General features: G+C 44.7%; 1 protein-coding gene across 7 annotated transcripts in view; it reads right to left on the bottom strand.

Annotated features, from left to right (window-relative positions):
* Positions 1 to 24,053, bottom strand: part of GRIP2 (glutamate receptor interacting protein 2) — a 380,534-nt gene that overhangs the window by 6,036 nt on the left and 350,445 nt on the right. For 5 of the 7 annotated variants that reach the window (XM_035106515.2, XM_035106510.2, XM_035106517.2 and 2 more), the window contains exons 15-23: positions 23,344 to 23,407; positions 18,929 to 19,074; positions 17,745 to 17,889; positions 13,386 to 13,525; positions 8,680 to 8,856; positions 8,114 to 8,270; positions 5,149 to 5,269; positions 3,232 to 3,471; positions 1,517 to 1,663 (exon numbers count right to left, since the gene is read on the bottom strand). In XM_035106515.2, the coding sequence (XP_034962406.1) occupies positions 1,517 to 1,663; positions 3,232 to 3,471; positions 5,149 to 5,269; positions 8,114 to 8,270; positions 8,680 to 8,856; positions 13,386 to 13,525; positions 17,745 to 17,889; positions 18,929 to 19,074; positions 23,344 to 23,407 (1,337 nt within the window). Of the gene's footprint in view, positions 1 to 1,516; positions 1,664 to 3,231; positions 3,472 to 5,148; positions 5,270 to 5,378; positions 5,684 to 8,113; positions 8,271 to 8,679; positions 8,857 to 13,385; positions 13,526 to 17,744; positions 17,890 to 18,928; positions 19,075 to 23,343; positions 23,408 to 24,053 lie in introns of those variants that run through there. The other 2 variants (XM_035106512.2, XM_035106518.2) reach the window with 2 other exon arrangements.

Below are 24,053 nucleotides of genomic sequence, written 5' to 3'. Positions count from 1 at the left end.
TCAGGCTGAGACCATCCTACAGAAGTGACAACAAGGCCATCTCCTTAGTGGTGTCCCATGCAGAGATACTGAAGTCCTCTTCTCGTGGTTCCTCTTTGGGTTTAGTGTGTGTTCAAGGGGAACACTTTGGTGCTTGTGCAGGCTGTGACACTGCCAACATTCTGCAGAAACGTGGCCGGCAGCCTAATTACTTTTATTTTGTTTCCCCTCTGCGCTCTCTCCCCCCCCCCCAATTCTTTCTTTCTGCTGGTCTTTCATTTGAGGCTGAGAAAGAACAACGGTGCAGAAGGCCAGCTGGTTACGGACCAGAACAAGCGCAAATGAGCCTCCCCTTATTGTTGCCAGATTTTCAGTTACTGACCCTACATGTGTTATAGAGTTAATTGTAGCACAGCCAATAAAGTCTTTTTAAATGCTGAAGAGAACAGCAAAAGAATCCTACAGGGAATGGCAAGACTTCTAAAATAATGAATGTAACTGCTTGCAGAGCGCACGCGGGGGGGGGGGGTTGTACCAACTGCCTCCAGCATTTCTGGTCCGAACAGCTGCCTCAGGAGAGGCCGGCAAAACAGTTTGGACCTCAACTTGTCACTTCTTTTCCTCCCAGTGGTGTAGCAAGGGGGGCGATGGGGCCGGATTGCCCTGGGTGCCACCCTGGAGGGGGGTGACACTCGGCGGTCCCCCCACTGGGGAACTTTGTTTTTTTCTTTTTCTGTTGCATGAGATTTTTCAACTGTTCTTATATGTTCTTTCAATGCTGATTTCATATCTGAAGTCGGTTTTGTTCTGTAAGCTCTAGGTTTTTTTGCAATTCATGTTTTCGCCAGAGCCAGGTTGGGGGGGGAGGTTTGACAAATCCGCACCGGGTACTACCTGGGCTTGTTACGCCTCTGCCCCCACCAGAAATGCCAGCAAGGTGTGACAATGCATTGATAAAGAGCCTTCAACGGGGCTCCTGAAGGTCTAGGTGGCTTTTTCCTGTGGAGTAGCTACCATGAGTTCAGGGAGCCACCACCTGAGGGAAAATATGTGGGTATGAATGGCTTGGCTACAGAGCTGGAGGACAGGTGACGGCAGTGGTGGCCAATGCAGTGCCCTTGGGTGCCAGTGTGCCTGCTAGTACCTCCTGTAATGCCCATGGAAGGTCTCTGTAAAAGCCCACAATGCAATTGTTTGCTCCTCTTGCTCACAGTTTGCACTAGGCTTGCCCTTTCCAGCACCGTCTCATGGTGGCCATTTTGTGACAGGCATCCATGGCACTATGTCAAAATTTCAAATGTGCCCAGTGGCCCCAAAAAGGGTGGCGTTCCCTGGGTTAAGGAAAACAGAAACCTTTCCATCAGTGAAATTGTGCAGCAGTAGGACAGGAAGACAAAGGAGAGTGTACCGTTTTAGACAAACTGTTCCAACAGCCACTAGCGTGAACCCAGATGGTTCGCCCCAGATACAAGTTCTTCTTTAAGAAACAGACCCATTCGGGTTTCTTAAACCTTTTGCTGTTATTTATAGTTATTACCTGAAGGACTCTGTCATAGGGTTTGAGTCCACACTGATCAGCTGGCCCATCTGGGCGGATCATATTCACATAGACGCCTTTTTCCAGCAAGCCATCTGAGACACTGAACCCAAAGTCTTCAGTCTCTGGATCCTTATAAATAGTTATCTGAAAAGGAAAAGGAAAGTCTAATTTGGTATGAACAGCAAAAACAGAGGACAAAGCATGAGGAGAAAGGGCGCCCCCCCGGTGCTTCAAGAATAAATGAGGGTTTCATTCTGAAGTTTTTGAAAACTTCAGCTGTTTCAGCCTAAAATGTCAAACTCAGTCACTAAGTAGCTATGGTGAATGTAAAACAACAGTTTCAGGTCTGTGTTCTCTTCAAGCGGCACCATAAGCCACAGGAACCATGTGCAATGCTGATGTGACAAGAGTGAACGTGTGGGGATGTGGCACAGAAGTAGGAAAATGGCCAGTGTTTTCTAAGAAAGCACCAGTAGCAGAATTAGGGCACAGGACAAACAAGGATAAGGTGATAACATTGCTCTAACACCCCTTCCAATAATGATCCCCAGTTGGAATGTGGGGTCAGGAACAGAACACATTTACAGCACAGTCCTAACCATGCCTACCCAGAAACAAGCCACACTGAATTCAATGGGGTTTAGCCCCAAGTAAGTGGGATTAGTACTGTAGTCTGAATTATGGTACTAATCTCTACTGGGAGAGTATCAACATTGCTATCATAAAAGGTCAGGCACAATGCACACATTTAGGCTCTCGGTGCAAACCAGCAATGCTGTTGCTTGGGGAGGCAGGCCCTGTTCCAACTTTAAATCAACTACCACGTCTGCCTTGAGAATGAAGCTCTGCTGTTTAAACAGGAATGTTTGGTTTCTGGCAAAATGCCTGAAATACTTCCGAACCACCAAAAGCCTTTTTGGAGAAGCTGGTGCCATGGTAAGCATTCCTCTGCACGGGAGGTGGGGCGTGTGTCAATGAATTGCATGCCATTGCTATTAGGAAAGATTAGATATCCCTGATAGCGATGCTGCATTTGCATGCTGAACCTCACGTTTTCCATAGGCCTTTCAGAAGTGATTGGAAAAGAGGACAGGAAGGTGTACCCCCCCAAACGAGTCCTGTGCTTACACCTCTTCCCCCGCCACTAAAATGAGAGCAGAAGCCATTGTGCTACTCCTGCCCTGAGACTCTTGTTTCCCTGTGTGTGTCAACTGCTTTACTGCAAAGCCATCCTATTATAGGAGGCTGTCTTCTACTAAGCCAGTTCATTAGGTCCACCTACCTCAGTATCACCAAACTGACTTGTGTTCTCCATGGATCCAGACAGCCCTGCCTGGAGCAGGTTCTCCATTGATTCAGACAGCCCTGCCTGGAGATGCTGGAGTTGCACCTGGGACCTTTTGCATGCAAAGCATATGCTCTACCCCTGAACTATGGCTCGTTCCAGTTTTGCTAGGTGTGTGGGGTGCATTGCAAGGGAGTGGCAGGAAGAGGGCGCTGTCCCCACCAGAGGACACCAGCTGCTTACTAACATCAGCAGAACATTCCATGTCCTGCCATCCTGTGCTCAAAGACGTTTATCCAGAAACTTAGTAACGGGGCAAATCCCCCTGTTTATTCTTTTTTCGGTGCTTTACCCTATCTTCGGTGCTTTATCCTATCTTTACACCACAGTCTTAAAACCAATAACCAGCTCATTCTTCAGCACAAACCTTGTGCAGCTCAAGAGGGGTGGGAGACATGATTTCTTGGATCTCTTCCTTCATCATCTTAATCTCCAAATTCCTGTCATTCTTCTTGGTGGGAGTGACATTGGCATTGCCCTTCCCTTCACCTGAGCTCTTGGTGTTCCCTTTCCTTGGTGGGCTCAGTCCTGATTGGTTGACAGAGTTCATGAGCAACTTGCCCCCGTCAAGGTCTAGATTGTGTACACTCCCTGTCATGATGGATGCCTATGGAGGGGTAAGTACAAAAACAACCACAGAGAGAGAGAGAGCACAGTAAGCTCAGTGCAAGAAGCAGCACGAACAGTAAGGTTCAGGGCAAGACGAATGTCCCCACTCCTACATCCTCTGCTCCAGAACCTCCCACCCAAACAAGAGAGAGAACAGAGTGCCATCGTTCTAGGATGCTTCAGGACTACTATGGGATGCTGCCAAATTGCAAACCCTGCTCAGGATTCATCATGACTTCACTTGAATCGGCATAAACGATAAATGCCAGCCCGCATGGACAACAAAATTTCTGCTCTGCCCTTGCAATTTATGGGAACTGGCCACAGCACCACAATATCATGGCAAGACTTACTGCCCTATTATGATTCTCCTTTTGGCCAATGCAGGATGCACACCAGTGTTCAGGTGCTGCTGGGTTGAACAGATTTGCTGTTTCTATGCACTTTTGTACTTGTCCATCCATCCATAAGCATTCTCAACTGAATGCTATCTCAGTGTTTCCCATCCATGCTAGTGGGTGGTGCTTGGTGGGATGAATTCACACTGTGTGTTGTTGTTCCCTCACCTCCATTAATACTTCCACGCCCTCCCAGAGTTCTGGAAACATGAGGCCCATTGTGGACATGCACAAAATTGTTTGTTTACCTGCATGTGTGGCCATTACAAAAAAAATGTTACAAGTTTTCATATACACCAGATTTGCACAAAAGAGTAGGCTAAAAAAATAAGAAGAGGTTGAATATAGAGCCCCACCAGCAGCGCACCCTCTCTGAGTTTGAAAAACCTGAGGTCCATATTGGACATGCAGGCAGGTATTTGTTTACTTGTACCTGTGGTACCCTTTTATAAATGTTGTTTTTGAGATGCAAGTTTTCTGATATACCAGACTTGCACAAAACAGTGAGTTAAGAACAAATGAAGTGTGTGTTATGAGGTGCTCCTCGGTGTGCTCCTCGGTCCATCAACAGCACACCGAGGAGCACCTCACTGACAGAAGGAGGGGGTGCGGTGATAGATGACACCCAGAAAAGTCACCATGCACATGAAAGACCCAACCCACCTCCATCATGTGCTTCAGTATGTCCACAGGTTGTATGTAGGGTTTTTGTTTCCTTAATGCATTATTGGGGAAATCTGAACTAAACAGGGGAAGTGTGATCTGCCACATAGATGGGGACAATGTTCTGTGTTCAATGCAATAAATTTTTAAATCACTTTAAACCGCTATGTGTAGCTAGCCTTACACATGGATAATTTGACCGTTTCAAGCACTTGAAACGCAAGAGCCATCCTTCTGACAAAAAAAAGGAGGGGAAAAGGATGAAAACCCCAATTTTCTGCTTGGGAGAGCAGTGCTAGTTTGGATTAGGCTGGCAAAGACTATTATAGATTTTGGGGAAAACAGGTCTAACATTCCTGTGTGCCTGTACCATTCTAATACCTGCTCTACCTGCTCAAGATGTGTACTATAAGCTTCTAGTGATATTACCTTGAAAGAAAGCACACTTTATAAAGGGTGACTATGCAGGGAAGGGGGAATATAGAGCGCTCTGTTCACCCTGCCATTAGCTCCAGCTCCCATCAGAAAGACGCAGCTCAAGAAGAACAAAGAGAGGGGAACTTACTAGAAGTGATACAGCTAGACAGCCCTTCTGCTTTCAAAGGTTAATTTACCTCAATCTCCCTCAAAAGCTCAGACTGGCCGCATGTTTCCAAGTCCTCCAAAGCTTCTCCAAAAACACGCCAAAAATTATCCTCGTGTGCGGTCTCGAGGCCATTTTGGCGGTTGGGATATCTGTTGTAACGTAGGAACCAAAGATTGTCAGCACTCTTCTGGAGCAGGGTGGAAGCCGCAAGGCTACAGCAAGTGGCTCGCCAGTAAAAGCAGAGACTTGGCAGAGTCTTCATATACAAAAGCAAACAATATGAACTTTTCAGGCAAGAGAGAGTCCAAATACAAAACCTCCATGCACTTTCACTAACAGGGCAAAAGTCCTTCAAGAGGAAGAATTACACTGGTGTAGTAATGCCACGTTCAAAAGGGTAAAATAAAAAGTGCCTGTAGGAAGATTGTAGGTATAGGAAGACGTTTTGGTGAAATAGAGAAGTAAAAGAAAAAAAAAGGATGCATTATGGGTAAACCAGGAGCCTCAGAGACTGTTAGTACAAAGGCGGATGGGACAGAGTTCAGATCTGAGACACAGAACACCTGAGAAGAGAGAGAAAAACACAGAGGGTAACAGACGTGGTGAGAAAATGATAAATACATCAGGTATCTGTGGGAGTATATAATGTAAAAAATGATGTATATAAAATGGCTTCCCCTAGACTAGGCAAGCAATTTAAACACTAAATGCAGAAATATACAGAGGGTTCAACGGGACCTATAGCTCTCATTTTCATGGGTCAGTACTTATACTTTCAATAAATCTAAATGCTAATCTATTCTGCTGCCCCTGCTCATTATATACTTCTCCCTTGAAGAAATAGAGAGGTTTGTGCTTGCTGGTATCCACACCACCCTCTCTTTTTGGGGTAAAAAGGGGGCAAAACAGTCCTTTCCCCTGTATATGAGTCAGTTCCCCACGTTCCGCCACCCCATGCTTTTAACATTCAACCACACTCCAGGGAGACCCAGATATACTGAAGCTAGTTTGGGGCTCCACTGAGAGAGGCAGGCTTGCGTTTCAAATGGCTCCATTCACTTGGGGCAAGAAGTGGGTGAGCCTACTGAGTGTGCCACTTTCCTTTCTGTGAATCGTTGGCATTTCCTCCCCTGAGGGAAAACCAAACCGCTGCACTTAGTGCCACTACGGTATGGAAGGTGAAGTCTGTTCTCCAACCCTGACACTGAATGGCCGGACAGGAAGACCACAGAGCAGGGCAATGCCTCTCTCCACACACAAACAAGCTATTCTTGCGATGGGCATTTTGATAGGTTATTATCAATTGCTGGCACTTAAAAAATGGCTAAGTGCATAACTGCGATGCCTGCTTCTTATTTGCGTGGACATTTCCATGTCACTTCTTAGACCACTAAAGGGAGAGCAGCAATTAAAAATGAACTAAAGTCATATGAAATGGTTTTGGAAATTCATGCCAAGGAAATGATTATTGTTTTAATGAGTCAACACTACAAAGAACTGTGATACAAACAGAGGGAATGTTGAGTTGAAGGTTCGTGTTTTTAATTTGATGCAGTTGCCTTCTTCCATCCTCGCCCACTTTTTCCCCTTTTGGACAGAGTCTTGTTTGGACCAAGACTGATCTTGTTTTCACAGCTGCCTGCCAACCCAGGTGTAGCCAGCACTTCAGAATTCCATCACAAACCACTGGAACTCAGGTAACCCAACTGAATGGCACGGAGTCTAAGGTCAAAGCAACCTGCAAGGTCTGTGGTTGGGCAGCCTCTGATGAACTGCTGAGGTGTGGAAGACAGCAGAGCGATGAGCAGTTAGGCTCAGATTTGCAGATGGCAGATTCCTGAGTTATCACAGCAAACTGATTCTGGTTACTTGGCACCCACAAGGCATATGAGGACTATGCCAATCCCTTCTAGTTCAAACTGGAAAATTAGTGGGATTAGTTCAGGCTGCATAGGCCACTCATAACCTTATGGAATTGGTACTTCTCCCCTCGCCCTCCATTCCCATGTAATACTTGCTAATTTAATGCTGAACCCTGGGGATTAATCTACCATCCAAACAGACTCTTACAGATGTCTAACATGCTGCACCTTAGTATTATTTTATCCCCATTTTACTTGTGTGTGTGTGTCTGTGTACACGTAAACACACACACACCTCTTCTAACACCATTAGTGCATAGATGAGATTCCAGATCTGCAATACTGGATGCCTGCTCACGTGAAAAAACGTTGCCCCAGTGAAAAAGGAACTTAGAAATGACTTTTTGGTGACAACATCACCAGGACACACTTTTGCATGTGATCTTGTATACCTACTGGTAATCAGACAAACAGAGAATAGATAGGATAGAGATAAAAATCAGCGTCAATCCATCCTAGATTGCTTTCATATATGGCCTTTCACATACCTAGCAGCTATGGACTGCCATTTAGTCAACAGCCAAGAGACCAAATGTGGGCCACACATTAAAGGTTTTTTAATTTCTCTCAATCGCTCGGACACCATTGTTAAGATGACACCCTGCTGTAATGAAACTTAAGCCTGGGCATTCAGAAACGCCGACTTCTAAATGCCAGCAGTATTTCATTCCAATTAGAAATCCAACTTTAAAAAAATGACCACTCATCAGTCTAGCCCAGCATTCCACTTGCAGTTCCATTTCTTCTCTAAAAACACAGGCGAGGCCTGAGCTCTCTGTACGACATGTCCCTTTTGTAATGCGGACGAAGGAATAGATCTGAATGTTTTCATGTCAAATTCCTTCAGGAAAAGTTGAAGCCGATATCGACCCCTTCCTTTGGGAGGAAGGGCGGGAGACAAATCTAACGGAGTCAGGTAAGACACGTAGGCATGCCTTGTCCTTGAGATCCATATGAATGTGTGTGCGTACGTGCGTGCGTGCACACACACACACAAACAAACACACGCACACTCACTCACTCACTCACTCACTCATCCTTCCCCCTGGTTTTCTTACAAGCCTCACATACCTGCTGGGCTTCTCCCAGTCATCTTCACTGAAACTGCCATCCATAAAGGGGTAACTCTTCCTGGGATCACCAGGAGGGGTACTGTTCTTCTGCCTGCTGGATCTCCATTCATGCGGGTGAAGCGCAATACCAACAGCTTGCGGCAAGTATGTACCTACTGGGATCCGATGGGGAGCAGAGAGACAAACAGGAAGGATTAGGTCGTTTTTACATGGCTACGTTGAGGAAAGACAATCTTATGGTTAAGTTAGCTGGATGGGAAGTCTGTCTCCCATTTCTAGTTCCGCAGTAGACATCCTATATCGGTTTCTAGGGGGAATTTTAATCGTGCAACCAGATGGACAAAGCGCCCTGCTTTGTCCATTTGCTGGTGAGGTTTGAATCCAAACCACACCTGTAAATGGACGTTGAAGGGGCTCGCTGTAACTGCTGACCCCATGGCAACGTTTGCTTGCGTGAACTTTATCCCATCAGATATAAATGTTTGAATTGGCCCTCAGCAACTCAAAATGGAGTTGGGAGGGAGGAGACAAACTTACACATTCACACATTGAAGGCCAACTCACCCTGACTTCCATAACCAGCATCAATGCCAGAACCGTCCCAGGATTCCATTGCACTGTCCACACTGGGGATTGTGGCGGAATAAATCTCAGAGAGTTTGCTAGTTTTCTGGGAATCAGTCAGGTCATCTTCTGGGTCGCTCACTTCATTTATACTCCCAGACTGTTTCGGGTAAGTCCCTGGGGTCAAAACAAAGATGCACAGATATGCACAAAATGTTAGAGACATCTCCGCAAAGCTTGCCTGCTCTCTTTCTGTTATGTTATAATCACCAGCTAATGGTCGGTAATTCTCATATCAGGTTGCAGGCCCAGTGTTATATTTTCCAGAAGATGTAGGATCTGATGTAGGGTTTGCTACCAAGGAGTGTGGTGGAGTCTCCTTCTTTGGAGGTCTATAAGCAGAGGCTTGACAGCCATCTGTCAGGAATGCTTTGATGGTGTTTCCTGCTTGGCAGGGGGTTGGACTGGATGGCCCTTGTGGTCTCTTCCAACTCTATGATTCTATGATGTGCAGAACACTGATGTTTCCTTAGCCCTGTAGCAAGGGGGAGCTGCCCTTCTTTCCCCTTCACCCTGTAAGCCTTTTTGACCCATGGCAGCTTCAAGTTGCAGCAACCAAATGTGAAATTAAGAGTGGGGGAGTGGCTTTCCAGGTGTAAAAATCACACAGATCACGACTATTGCCAGTGTGTGATCTTAAGTGCATCTACTTGCAAGTAAGTTCAGTGAAATCAAGTAAAAAGACTTATTTCCAAGTAAGCGGCTTTTCTGATTTCGTGATTGTAAAGTGATTTATTCTTTACACAACACTTAAAACCACCATCACCTTGACAATTTTCTCTTTCACCTTAGAACATCTCCTGAGATAAAGACTGTACTTTAAAGAAAGGGGGAGGGGAGAGCCCACTATAGTCTCCCCAAATTAGGATGGGTTAAATTGCTTATGATGGAGTACTTGAGATGGCTGTGGAATTCCAATTTCGAATAGCTCAGGCTTAGAATGATTGATAGGAATTCACTCTCCTGCGTTCATTTTGACTCCTGTGTCATACGCAGAAAGTGCTCCAAAGAGCTTCTGTGAGTAAAAATATCATTATGACTGCTGGACGAGCTGCGCCAGCTATATCCTCTCTTGGGGAAAGCTCTGCGAAAGACTATTAATGTGTTTCACACCATAATAGCTAATGGTTGAGAGGTACAGAGATCATCCCTGGACTGTGAGAGCTGTTGGGGGGGGGGGTGATTCCCAAACTCAGCTAAGGTTGGGCCTTTAAAGGTCTCTGTGTGAAAGACACTGCAGTTTTTAGGATGATGGAGTGAGCAGGAATGAGAGCACTGGCGTGGAGATTGGAAGGCACATTGGAGAGCATGAAGGGATGCAGGAGAAATTCAATTTAGTTTGCATTTTTAATAAGTAACTACCTAATGTGCACTTCTTAAAAAGAGAAATTGGACTAGATGGCCCTTGAGGTCCCTTCCAACCCTACAATTCTATGAAATGTGCAAATCAAAGCACACCTATCCTTTGAAATTTCATAGAATCATAGAATTATAGAGTTGGAAGAGACCACAAGGGCCATCCAATCCAACCCCCTGCCAAGCAGGAAACACCATCAAAGCATTCCTGACAGATGGCTGTCAAGCCTCTGCTTAAAGACCTCCAAAGAAGGAGACTCCATCACACTCCTTGGTAACAAATTCCACTGCCGAACAGCTCTTACTGTCAGGAAGTTCTTTCTAAAAAAAACCTGACCGGGAATTTTGCACTTCTCCAAATCTTGCAATGCTATTCTCCATCCCAAACAATGGGTAGAATATATGTTAGGGGAAAGAAATGCATTAAAATGCATCTATTAATAAAGAGATACAAAAATGCATCATATATGGGGAAATTGCTTTCAAAAATGTGTACATTAGTCAAAACTGCATACAAAAAGATGTATTTATTAGGAGAAATTCTGACAAATTTTCATGGGGATTGAAAAAACACACACCAATAACTGCAAATTGCTGCAGAAACATGGCAAACTGAATTTAAGATTAAAATAATGAGAAAGTGAAATAGACAGAATTCGACACCCTTAGGTGCAGGTATTTCTGTCTGGGGATCTGAGGTGACCCACCTGTCAGGAGTTGATCAACTCCACACACACACGGCTTTACTTTTATAGTTGTAAAATTAAATATTTTTAGAAACGCAACAAGTCTCAAGTTCGGTCTCTTCCAAAAGCAAGTCAAACTTGAAAAGTGCTGGCTCTGCAACCTCTTGAGGAAGTTCCACAGCAGAAGAGTGATTCCTGCAAATCTCAGATTGGTTGTTTTTAAAGCACAACTATTTTAGTGGTAGCTTCTGCTTCCAGCAGAAACTGGGAACGACCTGTCTCTTTAGACACTTCCACCCCCACCCCCCAGTTGGCTCTAGGCAGGTCGCAGGTCTTTTGAAGAAAAGAAAAAAAGAGAGAAAAGTGAGTAAGACTGGAGAAAAGTACAATATTGTATTGCAGCTGTCTTTGTTTATGGATGTCCGTACAACTACTTGCAGCAGGACAGAGACTTAAAGGAGATCAGAGGTGAGGGAGGTGTTTTATCTCTGCCAGAGTAAAAAGTGCTAAGAAAGCAAGAGGAAAAGCTACCTCTGAGCAAGTAGCAGATCTAATTTATCAGTGGTTAGGAAGGAAAGTGGGAGGGACTGCACCAGGAAAATCCTCTGTGTTCATGAAGAGCTGAAAGACTGAAGCAGAGAGGGAGGAAAACGGATGTGGTTGAAATCTAATGGTCCCTTCAAGCATGAAAATTAAATTGCATGGTTACACTGTCAAGTTGTCTTCATTAAAAGCAAAGAACAGAAGGACAGAGGCCTATTTCTCATTTTTACACATGAACATCAGTCAGGACTTTCAAGTGAACTTCAGTCCTTTCAAGGCATTGGCTGAGCTCCTTAGTTTGGCAGGCAAGGTTGCTGCTGCATCAGAATTTCAAAAGTAAGGGACTCTGCAGAGACACAGAGTCTGATGTGAGATGCTTGACTGACAGGTGGTTGGCAGTGAAGGATGCCGATTAAGTTTTCCCCAAAATTGGCTTTCCAGCAATTCTTTCTGAAACTTAATGCTGCTCAGTGTTAAGGAAGGAGAGGAGAAATAAAAATCACTTTCCACATTGGCAGGTCTGGAGATGTTTTTTTAAAGGGAAGCAGGCAGCTCAAAATCTAGCCAGCTTCTTAAACAGAATCTCAAGTGGGTGCTTGAGATTATACCTGTCAGTGGAGTCACCTATTGATCTTGTTGCTTTTCCCTCCTTCTCCTTGTTTTAAAGAAGTCTCCCAAGGAAACTAACACATTTCCCCACAATCCAGTAGTCCAACACAACAGTGGCATTGGCAGGAATATTATTAAAGGGAACAGCAGTTTAATAATGTAGACAGAGGATGCAATCATCATACAGTGCATTTATGCCTTGACTTCACATATTTTTAAAGGTCCCCCCAACGTCCTGATGTCATGCACACGGCACCATGCACCATGTGACATCGCCTCCCCCCCCCCCAATTCTCCTTCAGAAGCTGGTGCTTCTGAGCAGAGCAATACATTTGGCACCAACTTGGCTGCAGGAGTTGCCAGAAGGAGGCAAACAAGGCACCAACCAATCGTCTTAGGAACTCCACTCCGGATTTGTGTAGCCTTTTCTTCCTAGCCTTTTCTTCTCCCAAAGATATCTTGCAAGGCAGTAGAGGTTTAGGTCCCAAACTTTGAATACAGCCTGGAAACTAATTGTAGCCAGTGCAGTCATGACAGAATTGGTGTTAAATGTTTGGACCATGCATTGAAGTAATCCAACCTTGAGGTTACCAGAGCATAGAAAACAGACTTGGCTGCCCAGTTCGCTTGAGCCTCGAGCGACAGTAATGGATCCAGAAATACCCTCAAGCTACAGTATCTACCTGCTCCTTCAGAGGGAGTGCAACCCCATCTAGAGCAGGTTACATCCCATCCATCTGGTTTAGGGAACCATCCATTAACAGGGCCTCAGTCTTGTCTGGATTAAGCTTCAGTTTATTGGCCCTCATCCAATCCATTACCAAGGCAAGACATTGATCTAGCACAGGCATCCCCAAACTGTGGCCCTCCAGATGTTTTGGCCTACAACTCCCATGATCCCTAGCTAACAGGACCAGTGGTCGGGGAGGATGGGAATTGTAGTCCAAAACATCTGGAGGGCCGAAGTTTGGGGATGCCTGATGTAGAGGCTAAATAGCATGGAAGATAATACAGAACTCTCCAGAAGCCGACACAGAAAGGCTCCATGAGGCCAAACAATATCCCTCAAGGATCACCCTGTGAAAACAGCCATCCAAGTGGGACTGGAATCATCGCAGTGGTGGTGCCCACTCTCAATTTGGGCAGCCACTCCAGAAGAATACAATCGTTAATAGTCTCAAAAGCCACTGAGAAATCAAGGATAATTAAATAGGGACACATTCCCACTGCGGCTCTTCTGACAAAGGGAAGGCAGTTTCTGCACCAAAAGCAGGCCTAAACCCAAATCGAAATAGATCTGGGAAAACCAGTGTCATCCAAGAGAGTCTGGATTTGGCCAGTGACCGCCCAAGAACCTTGTCCAAGAAGTGGAGATTGTTACATTGATCTGTACTGATTTTGGCTCCAGGTGTGCCAGATGATATACACAGATTTTTTAGAATGAGAACTTACTTTCGGTTTGCTTCTTGATCTTCAGAGTTACAGTTTCTCCAGCCATCTGGAGTAGATGAATGGCTTCACTCAGAGGCTTCCCCTTAAGGCTTACATTATTAATAGCTAATATCCGGTCTCCTACATGGATAGCTCCAGTCCTAAAGGACAAGCAAATGAAACTCCAACTGTTATGCAAGACAGTAATTTCATTAAACCAGCCCATAAATAAAGATATCCATGTTCAGTTGATGGATGCAAGTGTGACAAGATTTAACATTCTGTGGTAATCAGAAGGAAAACATGAAAACAAATGCACAACTATTTACAGATTAGCAGGGACTCCTCCCAGTTCAGTGATTTATAATGGAAAGAGAAGCCCATGTCTTCACCTATAATGTCTTCACCCATAATGCTTCTCAATCATCTATAAAGGCTGATCCATGAATTCCAATTGAAACAAACAAATAAAAAACAACAATCCCAGATCTGTATATGCATACCTCTGCATAGACAATCTGTCAGGGTTTGGGAACCTTCACCTCTTGGGCCCAATTAGGCCCAGCACAGATTCCTAATTGGCCCATGGGGTGGTTTCTCACAAACCATCCACATACCTGACATCATATGTCATATGGACATGGCTTTAAGGGAGCTCTCAATTGCCCCTTGGCCAGCTGACTGGGAGCCATGCTGGGATCAGCTACACTAGGGAGTTCCCCATTGGGCTTTGAATCCGAGCTGCATCCTCTGCAAAGGGGAAAATGCTCCATTTTTAAATAGTGTGTTTTTACTTCTGCAGAGACATCAAAGTGGTTACCAATCAGCTGTTCGGTAGTTACAGCAACCTCCTTTGAAGATGCCCTTTCAGTGCCAGTCAGCTGATTGGTGCTGGAGCATGCATTCAGAGTGGCTTGCTGTAACCACCAATCTTTGACAGGTGTCAATCACCTGCAGTCATTATGATGCCATGTGAGCAGCAAGTGCCCTCACTGCCATGGGAAGAAGCCACAGCCAATATCTGACATCATGATGTCAAGAATACCTGTTTTTTAAAAATAATAATTATGGGTTGCCATGGCCAATCAGATCAAATGGCAGTGAAATCAAATAAGCCAGAAGACAGTGGTGTCAACGAAGAAGGGGGGGGGAAACATTGCCCCAGAGCAGCAGGCAGAGGACCAAAAATGCGCCAGGCAGCAGAATGTACAGTGGTGCCTCGCTAGATGAATTTAATTCGTTCCACGGGTCTTTTCTTATAACGAAAAATTCGTCTAGCGAATCCCATAGGAATTCATTGAAATTTTTTTTTATTTTTTTTGCCCATAGGAACGCATTAATTGAATTTCAATGCATTCCTATGGGAAACCGCAATTCGCTAGATGAATTTTTCAGAAAATGAATTCGTCTCGCGAGGCAACCTCTGCTAGAAAAAACCTTTCGTTAAGCGGAAATTTCGTTAAGCAGGGCATTCGTTAATAGAGGCACCACTGTAATCCAAATGTTTGGTGAGGCCAATATTTTGCCTTGTTATTTGTCTGGTTATGGTGAATAGGCTAATTTTGAGTTGCATATTGAAATTACAGAATGTATGGTGCCCATAACAAAAGATATGATTCGCCCACAAATACTACAAAACATACAAAAACACAGTGAAGGTGGTCAAAAGAAAGAGTATCCCTCAGGGCAGCGACCCATTCAGTTTGATCCGGGCTTGCTTGAATTTAGTAATTCATCTAAATAAACTGTGAACTACAAAGGGCACAGTGAGTTTCACCCGGCCCTTGGGGTGCTGCACACGGAGACCACAATAATAAAGGCTGCCTTTGCGTGACCTAAGTAAACTATCCAGCTCACAGGTGGAATCCAAGGTACGGCTCAACTGTGGGTTGTTTTCCAATGGATGCAAAGGCCAATTGTGTCATATCCTCTATTTAGATCACAGTTATTCCATTAAGCTACAGCTGCAACAGACATTCATTTCCATGCATGCTCTAAATTGCACTACAACTCAAGCGTTGGTTAAGTACATAGAGACCAATGGCCGGCCAGTTTCAGAATGCTTGCTGTACCCGTGTCCCTTTTCCTTGTGCTTTTGCTGTTCTAGCCATCAGCTGTGGCAAAATCTCCAAGAGTTGTCATTTAAGCATATTTTATCTTCTCATCAGAAGAGTCTGTTTTAGCTACTCCACTCCCTTTCAAGAGTAAATTACTTTTGCTTGCAGATCTCCCAAACAAAAGAACACTGTATTTTCAGTCACAGAAAACAAAAGCTTAGCACACAGACCAGCAATCAGTTTTGGAAATCTTGTTTGTTGGCAGCTTATAAGGATATAATTCAACTTCTTTATATTTCATGGTCTCTCTCTCTCTCTCTCTCCCACCCTTGCTTTTTCCTTTGAGTCAGGATATTGATTTCTCAACTATCCACTAGAGGTCACTATGGTGCCAGTTTAAATAGCAAAGTTAACTTAATTTCCAAACAGTGGATTGTTGTTGTTTAGTCGTTTAGTCGTGTCCGACTCTTCGTGACCCCATGGACAATAGCACGCCAGGCACTCCTGTCTTCCACTGCCTCCCGCAGCTTGGTCAAACTCAGCTTGGTTTTTGACCAAACAGTGGATTAGTGAACTGAAATTATAAAATCCCTGTTTTCTCTAGCAGCTGAATGGATTGGTCTAAATTCTGGCTCAAAAATTCTGGGAAGGGAATGTGCATGGGCCCAAAGATTCACCTTGTATCTATTTTGTCTTTAAACATTCTGATCTGTTTCTGAATTGCACTATGCTCTTTACACTTCAATCTGTGCTCCAGGTTCTGAGCCATTCTGTATAAAGTGAAGTTCTGCATTCTCCATTCATTACAACTGGGAAATATAAGAAAAATGGGTGCTGTTTGCAAACATGGTCACCCCTTCTGAGGAGATGAAGCCTGCCCAATTTCAGAATGATAGTTGCAGGGGTTCTCCTGCAAGGACAGACTTTACCAGTTTGCAGTGGTTACATGTGAATGGGGTGGTGGTGGTGAAAAGAACATGGATCCTCAGGAAAAACTGAGGTAGGGGCAAATGCCACATACCCCCAGCAATTTCACAAACATGTAAATAAACAGTCCACAAATTATAAGCGGGATAGCTCAGTTGGTTAGAGCATGGTGCCGATCCAACCAGGTTGAAGGTTCGATCCCCATATGAGACAGCTACATACTCCTGCATTGTGGGGAGTTGGATTAGATGAGCCTCAGGGTCCCTTTCCAACTCTGTGATTCTAAGGTTATGTGGCTGCACATTTTGAACACAGCATTCCTGATTGGTTCCTTGCTTGTAACCGGCGCGCGCGCACACACACACACACACCTCACACAAACATATCCACTAATGCAAACATAATAGCACTGAATATACTACCTGGAAGAAGCTTCACAGCTTCCCCAAGGAACACAAAACGGGCCTTTGGGAGCTCAGAAACTGTGATAGCCATTCAGCACACAAACCTCTCACGTCTCCTCTCAAGATCACGGGCAACCAAGTTCTCTCTCCTCCCTTTCCTTATGCGCACAGCCACGTAACTGTGCAGAAAGATCTACACCACTCACCTAAGCAGGCTCCATTTAATTCAGTGGTACAAATCAGCAGAAGAGCTTCCCAGTGGGTTACACCTGTAGTATCATTATAGAGATGGGACCAGTGATGGGACCACTGGTCCCATCACCTCCTGGCAAATAGAAGGGGAAGAAATGGAGGCAGTGAGAGATTTTACTTTCTTGGGCTCCTTGATCACTGCAGATGGTGACAGCAGTCACGAAATTAAAAGACGCCTGCTTCTTGGGAGAAAAGCAATGACAAACCTAGACAGCATCTTAAAAAGCAGAGACATCACCTTGCCGACAAAGGTCCGTATAGTTAAAGCTATGGTTTTCCCAGTAGTGATGTATGGAAGTGAGAGCTGGACCATCAAGAAGGCTGATCGCCGAAGAATTGATGCTTTTGAATTATGGTGCTGGAGGAGACTCTTGAGAGTCCCATGGACTGCTAGAAGATCAAACCTATCCATTCTTAAGGAAATCAGCCCTGAGTGCTCCCTGGAAGGACAGATCGTGAAGCTGAGGCTCCAATACTTTGGCCACCTCATGAGAAGAGAAGAATCCTTGGAAAAGACCCTGATGTTGGGAAAGATTGAGGGCACTAGGAGAAGGGGACGACAGAGGACAAGATGGTTGGACAGTGTTCTCGAAGCTACGAACATGAGTTTGACCAAACTACGGGAGGCAGTGCAAGACAGGAGTGCCTGGCGTGCTATGGTCCATGGGGTCACAAAGAGTCAGACACGACTAAACGACTAAACAACAGCATCATTATAGAGGAGGCAAACTGCAACTCACCTTTCCGCCAGCCCTCGTTTTGTCAATCCTGAAATGACAATTGGGTCAAAAGGCTCCTCGGTCCCTGAAATAGTGATTCCCAGAGGTCCACCATATCTCTTTAGCTCCACTGTGTAGATGATAGCACCAGTTGTTTCTTGCTCATCTATTAAGAGGAAAGGAGGACTCTGATTATAGAAATCACTCTAAACTAAAGGAATTCCTGAGATTAGTCCTAGACCTAGATCATCTTCTAGAAGATACATGCTGATTATAAACATCCATTAGACCTACTGCTTGTTCTTTCCAGTTATCAAAAAAACCCAGTAACTGCCAAAGAGGATTGGGAAACGATCATTTATTGCTTAATCGCTAGTAGCATGTGATTACTAATTTCATTATAATACAGGAAGGAATGATGTGCATATTTTAATTTTTTCCCTTCCCCTCTTCCTACAATTTCCCATGAATTCTAATTGTTATTGATACAAAATACCTTTTACTTGCAATCACTGATCTAAGTAATGCATCAATTTGTATTTGTAATTAATTTTGGTATATACGCTTTGACGCAACTTTGCTAATTAATATATCCAGAAACATTTATCTGATTGTTTGTTGCCGTATGGATTTCAGTTTTAAGGAATTGCTGCGTGCCACATGCTGTAATGTAAACACATATATATCTCAATGCAACCACGTTAAAACAGTTTAAAGATGAAAATGAATAAAAACGATGTTACAAAGAAAAGCAACAAGGGAAGGAGAACAGGTGGATAATGCGTGCACCAAGAAATGGAGCATGTTTGCTATCTACTGGAATCTGAAAGTACAGGACCGTACATAACTGCATTTATTAGCTTGGCAATTTTGTTTCCATTAATATACCTATGTTTGTGTAAGGCCATTTAGACACTGGTACTCTGTTCAATGCATAAACACTTATTTAATAATGGTAAGGAATCATCAAGGTGTGCATCTAACTCAAAGTATTTCCTAGCAAAACAGTAAGTAACTTTTAAGCCTTATAGTAGGCTTCTAGGTACTTGTTGTGTGCACATGCGCACCAACACATAAATGCAGAGGCACATGTACACACTAATTACTTGAATAATGGTTTCCCAGTTTCTCTGCCAGCCTTTTCTTACGTATTGGAGTGTTTTATTAAAATGGCTCAGAAACAGCTTGATTCAGTGCTTTCGTACCAGAATTATCCTCGTCCTTCCTGATCTTCAATTTGACAAGCTCTTCACACTGCTTTAAGATCTGCACCGCATCCTCCATTGAGCAATTGTCGAGTCGGATATTATCAATGGCTAACAGCTTGTCTCCGGGCTCTAAGGTGCCAGTCCTGCAAGCAACGGGGGGGGGGGGAGAGAAGCCTGTGTTTAACACATTCCAAATAGCTGCATACATAGTTCTTCTCCAAGAGCTGTTGCAGTACTGTGGGTGGTACGGCAACTCTTCTGCAGAAGAGAATTTGCCCAGGTGAATGATTAAAAAAAGAGAAGACATTTCTGCGTAGAAACAGGTTCAGATAACTAAAATCCAGCCTGAGAATACACCTCATTACAGTGGTACCTCTACTTACGAATTTAATGCGTTCCGAACGCACATTTGTAAGTCGAAAAAATTTGTAAGTCAAATCCCATAGGAATGCATTGGGAGAAAAAAATTGTAAGTAGAAGCAACCCTATCTAAAAATTCGTAAGTAGAAAAAATCCTATCTAAACCGCATCCAAGATGGCGGACGGAGCTCCGTTCGTAAGTAGAAACATTCGTAAGTAGAGTTATTTGTAAGTAGAGGTACCACTGTATTAGCAATTCTCTCAACTGGTGAAAGTTAGGCAGCCTTTCAACATTTCAAGTGGGGTACCTTAAATAAGTGAGGGGGGGGGAACGAGTCACAGGTAAATGTGAAGGAAGCTGGTGTCAAGAAACTGTTTTGTGAATTACAGTTTTCTCCATACATCATGAAAGGACATAGGGAGGTGCTGTTATTGGCTGTCCTCATCTCTCATGGTGCGTCATCCAGAGCAGAGGTAGCAAACTACAGGTAGCCCTACAGATGTTTGTCCACAACTCCCATCAGCCCTGATCATTGGCTTTGCTGGCTGGGGCTGATGGGAGTTGTAGTCCAACAACATCTGGAGGCCTCCATGTTGGCTACATCAAAATAATATAGACCACTATATACATAACTCAGAGAGCAAACTCTTAATGCATGCATGTTCTACTTTTATATAACAACGCAGTGCTGGCAACACCGCTTGTACTGGAATCAAGTAGGCTTCAGTGAGATTCCAGGAGTCAGTATCCTTATAAAATACTAATTTATTAAAGCCAGCACTGTACTCTAATAGACCTACTTCTATACCGAGACCAAAGGAAATGTCAGGCCATGGTACACCTTGTGAATCACTTCAGCAAGTCTAATTACTCACAGGAGGAGAATATGCAAACATTTGTGAACTTTGGAAGACATGGAAAATGTTTGGCATTATAGTCCATTGGTCTTGATGTTTGGGAAGGAGCCATAGCTTGGAGGCAGAGTGCACACACTTTGCACAATGAAGGTCCCAGTTCAACCCTCAACATCTTCAGCTGAAAAGATCTCAGGAGGCTGGTCTGGGAAAGAGCTTTGCTGCTTGCTGGCTTCTTATAGGCATCTGGTTGGCCACTGTATGAACAGGATGTTGGATTGGATAGGGCTTTTCTTATGCTTATTCTTTTTATCTCTGACATCTATTTTTCCTCTCCTCGTTTTTCTTATATTCTTAGAATTGTAGGTAGTCAGAGTAGACAATATGGCTACAGGTGGCTTGGAAGTCTGAACCATTATAAGGGAGCTTCATATGTCTTAACTGCATAGCTGCCAAGTTATCCCTTTTTTTAAGGGATTTTCCCTTATGCTGAATAGGCTTCCTCGCAAGAAAAGGGAAAACTTGGCAGCTATGTGTTGTGACGTGGGGTTTGTGATTTCAGCTCTCTTGACATAACATGCTGGAGACAGTTCTCTAGTAACAGCTCTTTATTAAAGTGAACAAGACTGACTGTGAGGGCAGGAAGGCTACATTTATAGGGACAGGGAACTAGCTAGAAAGGGATACATTTTGGAGGGAACAATATCAGGCAATCACAGTGCTGCCTTTTGGAGGGAACCAATAAGACAGAGGATCCAAATACAGCAGCTTAAATGAACCAATAGTAGCTGTACCCTCTGGAACCAAAAGGCAGTTACTTTATCCTAATGCAAATACAGACAATAATAATACAGAGATAAAATCCTTTGACTCAATACACAACACCCCTCCCCCCCTAGTGAGCACAGCAGACGTAATCCCTCAGGTACTGTGGGGTCCTACAACTTCTACTTGATCTCCTGACAACAGGTGTTGCAGGTTCTGGATTGGGTGTTACCTGTGGTGGAGGGGCTGCTATAGGGGTTTCGTCAGGGACAGATGGAGTCCCAGACATCTCAGGGTCCCCTACCTGTACCTCGTCATCCTGAGGACTAGCAGACCCTGGTTCATTTGCTGAAGCCCCTGGTGACTGCACCTCTGGGCCATCTTCACTCTGGTCTCGCAGCTGTGCGTCATTAGCCAGGGATGAATTATCTGACTCCTCCCTGCTGAGCGCCCGGCGCCTCAGCTGATCTATATGTCTCTTCCAAACTTGCCCATTTTCCAAGGTCACATAATAGGACACAGGTCCACTAGCCCGGGTGATCACACCGGCCACCCACCGCGGACCTCGTGAATAGTTCCTCACCCAGACCAGATCTTCAGGGGCGAGATACCTTGTTGTGTCAGTCTCAGCCTGGGGTGTTGCTCTTGAATTACGGTTTGGCATTTTATCTGGGTGGACATAATCCAGCACCGTTACCAGTCTTCTACCTAAGAGCAGCTCAGCTGGCGACTTGCCCGTCGCAGTACACGGTGTCGCATGCTGCAAAAATAACATTCGCGCAATGCGAGCCGACCAGTTACCCTCCATTAAGCGCGCAATGGATTCTTTGGCTGTTCTTACCATGCGCTCAGCCTGCCCATTGGAGGATGGGTGAAAGGGATGTGACCCCTCTTATGAAGTTATCAGCCAAGAATGCCCTGAATTCTTGGGATACAAAGGCTGCCCCATTATCTGATACAATGGTCTCAGGTAACCCGTGGGTTGCAAACAGCTGCCTCAACACCTTGATTACGGCAGCTGATGCCATGCTAGGGACCATCGCCACTTCTAACCATTTGGAATATGCATCAACGATAACCAAAAAGACCTTCCCTTGGAATGGCCCAGCAAAATCTATGTGCAGCCGGCTCCAGGGAGTCCTGGACTGCTCCCACCAGTGGACTGGTGCTCTGGCCACTTCTGGCCGCACCTCTTGGCATGCCTTGCATGTTCGTACCCATTGTTCTATGTTCTGGTCCATTCCAGGCCACCACACATAACATCGGGCTAGTGACTTCATCCTGACCATTCCCGGGTGTCCCATGTGAAGCGTCTCAAGAACCCTGTTTCTCAGTGGTGCTGGGATGATCACCCTATCTCCCCATAGGAGACAACCCTTATGCATGGACAATTCGTGCTGCCTTGTCGCATAAGGCCTGAATTTTTCTTCATGCGGACCACCTGGCCACCCCCTCCCCACCCAAGTGAGCACACGGGAGAGAACAGCATCTTTCCTCGTTTTCTCAGCTATATCAGTAGCTGTTACAGGAGCCCCCGGAAGTGTTTCTAGCATCATAATGTGCTCCGCCGGAGCAGGATCCTCATTGCTCCCGCCAGGAAGGGGCAATCGACTCAGCGCATCAGCATGGCACAACTGTTTCCCCGGCACATGGGTCAAGGTGTACTGGAACCCATTCAGGAATATTGACCAACGCAACATTCTGGGGGAGAGAATTTGTGGCGTTTGTTTGTTTGGGTTGAACAACCCTAACAGTGGTTTGTGGTCCGTTTCAATGGAGAAATGGCGACCGTACAAATAATCATAGAACCTTTTGATTCCTGACACAATTGCTAGTGCCTCTTTATCAATTTGAGCATAGTTGCGCTCTTTTGGTTCCAGAGGGTACAGCTACTATTGGTTCATTTAAGCTGCTGTATTTGGATCCTCTGTCTTATTGGTTCCCTCCAAAAGGCAGCACTGTGATTGCCTGATATTGTTCCCTCCAAAATGTATCCCATCCTCGTCGCCAGTTGTTGTGACGTGGGGTTTGTGATTTCAGCTCTCTTGACATAACATGCTGGAGACAGTTCTCTAGTAACAGCTCTTTATTAAAGTGAACAAGACTGACTGTGAGGGCAGGAAGGCTACATTTATAGGGACAGGGAACTAGCTAGAAAGGGATACATTTTGGAGGGAACAATATCAGGCAATCACAGTGCTGCCTTTTGGAGGGAACCAATAAGACAGAGGATCCAAATACAGCAGCTTAAATGAACCAATAGTAGCTGTACCCTCTGGAACCAAAAGGCAGTTACTTTATCCTAATGCAAATACAGACAATAATAATACAGAGATAAAATCCTTTGACTCAATACACAACACTATGCTTAACTGGGTTCAGCTGATTTCGTGTCTGAGACTTGCAAGTGGAAAATTAGATTCTTCACTTACCTGTGTGCTACACTTCCCTTCTTGATATCAGAGATAATTAAAGGCTCCCCAGACTTTCTGCTTGCTGTTATGAGAGAGATACCACAGAGTCAAAACTCAATCTGTACCTCTAGGATAATCTTTAGCATTACACTAACTTCACAAAGTAGGAAACAGTCGATTATACAAGTCTTTGGAATTCAAAATTAAATGGAAGATTCATGCTGAGAATGCCTAACACTTGGCCTAAAGTTTATTAAGTATTGGCATTGACAAGCACTTTAAGAACAACACTTTAAGAACAGCGCTTATCCCCAAACAGGAGATCTCTCTCTGGCCTTTCATAGCATCATGATGATGGCAATAATATAAGACCATGTGGTGTAATGGTTAGACCAGGCACCCCCAAACTGCGGCCCTCCAGATGTTTTGGCCTACAACTCCCATGATCCCTAGCTAAAAGGACCAGTGGTCGGGGAAGATGGGAATTGTAGCCCCAAACATCTGGAGGGCTGAAGTTTGGGGGTTCTTGGGTTAGACTGTAGGACCCCCAGGCTTGAATCCCCAATCAGCTGCGGAGAGTAGGAGGGGGGGGAACTATCACAACTTGATTTATCTTATGATCCAAACAACTGAGTCGTATTCACAGACACTAATGACCTGGACTGTGATGTGGGACATGAGAAGAGTAAGAAGGCATCTATCTCTGTTCAGACACGTGTTTCGTCTCA

This window comes from Zootoca vivipara, chromosome 2 (assembly GCF_963506605.1).
Source record: "Zootoca vivipara chromosome 2, rZooViv1.1, whole genome shotgun sequence".
Lineage (NCBI taxonomy): Eukaryota > Metazoa > Chordata > Lepidosauria > Squamata > Lacertidae > Zootoca > Zootoca vivipara.
The sequence above is the reverse complement of the archived record's forward strand: the minus strand, read 5'-3'. Positions and strand labels throughout refer to the sequence as shown.